The sequence below is a fragment of the Sinocyclocheilus rhinocerous genome, unplaced genomic scaffold, assembly GCF_001515625.1.
Source record: "Sinocyclocheilus rhinocerous isolate Xijiao unplaced genomic scaffold, SAMN03320098_v1.1 scaffold647, whole genome shotgun sequence".
NCBI classification, from domain to species: domain Eukaryota; kingdom Metazoa; phylum Chordata; class Actinopteri; order Cypriniformes; family Cyprinidae; genus Sinocyclocheilus; species Sinocyclocheilus rhinocerous.
In genome coordinates, this window is record NW_015632746.1 from 947,921 (window position 1) to 952,959 (window position 5,039).

At 40.3% G+C, this 5,039-nt stretch overlaps 1 protein-coding gene across 1 annotated transcript in view; it reads right to left on the reverse strand.

The window, feature by feature from the left end:
- LOC107743038 (SEC14-like protein 1) overlaps positions 1 to 5,039 on the reverse strand; it is a 75,224-nt gene that overhangs the window by 3,321 nt on the left and 66,864 nt on the right. Inside the window, exons 8-13 of the mRNA XM_016556148.1 lie at positions 4,122 to 4,311; positions 3,813 to 3,901; positions 2,341 to 2,411; positions 1,951 to 2,122; positions 1,114 to 1,248; positions 543 to 677 (exon numbers count right to left, since the gene is read on the reverse strand). Of these exons, the coding sequence (XP_016411634.1) occupies positions 543 to 677; positions 1,114 to 1,248; positions 1,951 to 2,122; positions 2,341 to 2,411; positions 3,813 to 3,901; positions 4,122 to 4,311 (792 nt within the window). The remainder of the gene's footprint in view (positions 1 to 542; positions 678 to 1,113; positions 1,249 to 1,950; positions 2,123 to 2,340; positions 2,412 to 3,812; positions 3,902 to 4,121; positions 4,312 to 5,039) is intronic.

Here is a 5,039-nt window from a genome sequence, read left to right on the forward strand (position 1 = left end):
CTCACATTGCTGATTTCACCATTAACTCTTCACCTGCACAGTTTATGTTGCTGTATATGGTCTCATTGTAATCCTTGACCATTAAAACATAGGGGTAGGCACCACCTTTTCTCTGTTATCATGTTTGGTGCAGGAGATATGACACAAAATACATAATTTGGTTATGGCGGAAAGTAAAATGGTCGTCATGGCAACCACGAGGCGTTTTTGTGATGGCTCCATTTCTAACCTGTACAATTGTACCAAGTTTCGTGCTTTTATGAAAAAGTGAACATATCACCTCAAATTTTGCACATATCACCTGGACTAATATGATATTATTATTATTATTATTTGAAGTGCCACAGATACTTGTTTAAATGGGCATCATGCACTAAACGACTGAGCAGAACTAGACTAACAGTATTTGACTTCACGCTGCATGTCTATAACCAACAGATGGCGCCAATCATCAACATACAGCGTGTGTAATGAACTTCGCACAGCTGAAGTAAACAGCAGCAGCTGTATATTGTTGAGTATCGTCTGTGGATGAGCTGTACCTCATGTGGAGCTCCCTTCAACACACTCGCGCTCTTGTAGATGGTTTCATTCCACAGTTTAACCTCCTCGCTTTCCAGCTCCTCAGCCATACGGTACAGAGACTTGGGAACCAGACCACCCTCAGGAACATCACACTGAGGTAAACAAGAGAAACACAGTTAGATTAGAGTGATATTAGATTGTTTTCATGCCTGTCTGAATAAATCTACATCTACACGTGTCCTGTAAGTATTCTTTTAAAATATATAATGTAGTACTCTTTTTAAAGGTATACAAAAGTGTTGTTTTTCACAATTGTTTAACTGACTGAAATGCATTAGAGGAGTGTCTGTTTGACACAAACCACTCATAATATGTACATACAAAACAATATTTAAATATAATTATGCAAATAATTATTTGAGAATGACTTGCTGGTCTAAGAAAGGCACGTGACATGTCCTATCACTTTTAAACAAATGATGCACAGATCTGCCTGACGTTCCAGCTTGGTGAACCCACTGGTATCAGAAAGTGTCTCAACCAATCCAAGAGTTTAATCATGTCAGATCTCACCAACAACAGACTCACCAGAGCGTCTCCTCCTAAGAAGTCAGGGATGAAGTCTCTGTTGATGTAGTCCACCAGACCTCCAGGCCCCTGGTAGTCATTCCCTGCATAGATGAGAAACTTCTTCCGCGTGTTTTCGTCAATGAATGGACTCACCTGACCGCAGAACAGGGTGCAACAGAAATCAGCGGGTCATTTTTCATTAGCACTGCTAACAAAGGCCCAGGCAAGCATGACATTTACAGAAGCCTGGCAATTAAGAAAGGCACCACGCTGACATGACATTTAACTCTGAAGGGTCAATGTGTAGACAGAACAATTTACAACCATTAAATGAAGACTGAGTGTGTGCTTATCTCAGTCTTTCCCAATATCGTGAACTATTTGTTAACATTCTTTGTATGTGCTAAGTGTGTCACAATTGTGAAATCTTATGTTTGTGTGTGTGTTTACCAAAGTCCAGAGCACAGGAAACACTCTGGGTGCTCTCAGTATGAGGAGACGGCCCAGTGTTTCAGGGTAGTTGGCTCCTACAAGCTCTATCATCCTCAGCAAGGCTTTGATTCCAACAGAGATCAGTGGGTCATTTTTCATTAGCACTGCTAACACAGGCCCAGGCAAACATGACATTTACAGAATGCCTGGTAATTAAGAAAGGTCAGGTGAGTGCAATACGACCACACTAACATGACATTTAACTCTTGACGGGCTTAATGTGTAGAACAATTTACAAAATTATATGAAGACTGAGTATATGCTTATCTCAGTCTTCCCCAGTATCGTGAACTATTTGTTAACATTATTTTTATGTGCTAAGTGTGTCACAATGAGAAATCATATGTTTGTGTGTGTGTTTACCAAAGTCCAGAGCACAGGAAACACTCTGGGTGCTCTCAGAATGAGGAGACGGCCCAGTGTTTCAGGGTAGTTGGCTCCTACAAGCTCTATCATCCTCAGCAAGGCTTTGATTCCCGGTCTCCACAGATGCCTCATATTTAACCCCTCAAGATCCACCAGACACGTCCAACAACTACAGAACACAAACACAGAAGTAATTATTACTTATCAGGGTAGAGACATCACATAAAACACATAGTATGTGTGACCACCAAGAACTGATTCTTATTCACATCAGTTCCATTTAGAAGTTTGATATAAGTGGAGTTGGAATTGGAACCAAAGTCATAAAATTCATTTTAATCCCATTCTGTACATACATGACTGGTTTGGACATGTCTTCATAAGTACCTGATTGGTTTTCCAAATATTTTGGTGTTCTCTTCACAGTGTCTGAGACCTTCCTCATTGATGGACAGCACCTGAAGGTTGGACCAAAGGTGAAGGGGGTCAGTGAATATAATCATTTTATTGAATTTAGTTAACTGGCTCCATTGGTGTAGTCACCACCTTTATTTATGTAGTGCTATATACAATAAAGATTGTTTTGAAGTAGATTTACAGTGATAAACAAGAAAATAGCAATTCAATGACACAAACAGAGATCAGTTTGGTCAAACTTTATTTTAAGGTCCAATTCTCACCATTAACAAACTATTAACTACAACTTTTGCCTCAATAAACTCCTAATTTTCTGATTAGTAAAGTAGTTTTTAAGTTTAGGTATTGGGTAGAATTAGGGATGTAGAATGTGGTCATGCAGAATATGTGCTTTATAAGTACTAATAAACAGCCAATATGTTAATAATATGCATACTAATAAGCAACTAGTTAATACATAGTATTGGTCTCTATACTAAAGTGTTACTATCAATTCTGCTGTAAAGCAGCTCTAAAAAGACAACAGTAAACAGTCCATTTGTGTAGTATGGTTTCTCCCAAGGTTTGTTTCTCCCGCTATCACCAAATTATTTTTTTTTTTTCATTTCTTGCAACAGTCGCCCAGGCTTTCTCACTGTGGGATTAAAACATGTAAGGAATTTTTAACTCAGTTGTAAAGGAATTAATTATTATTAATTCATTCAGGTTTATTTCTAGCTCAGGTTTTAAAAGAACTCGATCTGAGAATTCGAGGTCCACCTGATCAAACTGATTTTGACTTTAAATGGTTTACACTTTAAATCAACGGTCGTCCAGCGAGCCGGTGATTCTCAGTCAGTTTTAACAAATTAAATATGTGTTTTCCTGGCCACGGTTAACACACTTATGATAATTTGTCAGCTCTTAAGAGAGAGGTAACGTTGATCTTGGCAAAGTTTTAACCTTGAAATTATATGACACCAGACAATTGATTATTTATAAATGAAACATGAAATTTATTGGCTATTCTAGATTACATAAACTTAAGCTAAAACACACAAACATACAGTTCAGAGGAAGGAAATTCTGTTAACGGAGTAGGAACTCATTGGAGAAAGTTGCCGCCTGGCTGGCCATGGTTCAGCTTTTTACGACTCTCATCTGGTTTGTGTGATGTTCGGAAATGCCTTACAAACATTATGTACTTTCTAGAAGTTTCCCATTTAAACATCTTCACGGAGTAAAGATATGAGTAATTTTCAATCACAGAAAGGATCGATATAGTACGATATAGTAGAGATGTTACTAACTGAAATCAAAGCCACACCCTACATTACTCAACATTGTCAGTTAAATGACTAATAAAATTGCAAAATTACAAACATAACAGTATGACTTTCTGTAAAGCTGCTTCGAAACTCTGTGCATTGTGAAGATTGATGTGGAATTAGTCGAACTCTTACATGTCTCAGAAGGGTCTCTTCTCCCAGCACCCGCACTAAACCTTTGGTGTCCATTTGTCCAAGTCGAAGGATATAAAGAGGACGTCCATCTACAAAATACACACACAAGCAAGCACATAACCACACAGATTTCTGCTTCTTTACTATTAATACATCCTTATCAAAAACACTTAGCTTAGATACATATTTTGATCAGTTTCAAACTCATCAAAGCACAGGACTAACACGCATCCTGGTTTAAGAGGCTCTCCATTAGTTCTATGTCACACAGCCATGCGTAAAGTCAATTTAAACATATAGTAGACAGACCTTTGTTATGGTGGTGCCAGCCTCCTGTGTAGTAGTCCTGCAGGAGCTGTGGACACTGCCATGTGTCCAACAGGAAGTCTATTTGATGCTGCTTCCTCCATGTGAGTGTCTGGCACAAAGCCTCTTTGGCCTTTTCCAGATTAAAGTCCCGTGAGCGCAGGAAACGCAGCACATGCTGATCTTTAGGGATCTAAAGTGATTCATATATAATTAAGTAATAATTCCATTAATCAAATCATAATCATAAATCAGTCTAATATGCTGATTAGCAGCTCAAGAAACACTTACTATTATCAGTGTTGAAAATGTCTCCAGGTTACGAATGTAACCATGGTTCCCCGAGGGAACAAGACGCTGCGTCGGAAACGCTTTGGGAATGCCCTCAGCGTGACCATGCTCTGAATCACATATGAAATCAGTCTAATAGATGGGCGAGACATCATGGGCGGGTGACGTTGCGACCAGGAAGCTATAAAAGCACGTGCGGTGGAACCGGCATCAGCTTCTAGGAATGAAGCAAGCGCTCACAGGGATGCCAGAAGTATGGCACTGAGACACAGCGTCTTGTTCCCTCGGGGGAACCATGGTTACATTCGTAACCTGGAGACGTTCCCCTTCAGGAACTCGAGCTGCGTCAGAAACGCTTTGGGAACGAGTATGCCCACGCGGCCAAACTTACAAATCCCTGCCTAGTGTGGAAGAGCACAGCTAAGGCGAGAGAAAGGAGCCAGGAGGGGCGCAGAATGCAGGAAGGTACCTAACAAAGTAGGCGGGGACATCCCGCAGCGTCCCGAAGGCCAACTTCAGAGGGAGTGAGTCTTGACCCCTAAAGGAGAGGGGAGATCAGAGGACTCGAGGCTATGAAAAAGCATCCTGATCCACCGCTTAGCATAAGCTTCTCTGGCCAGAGGCCTCAGC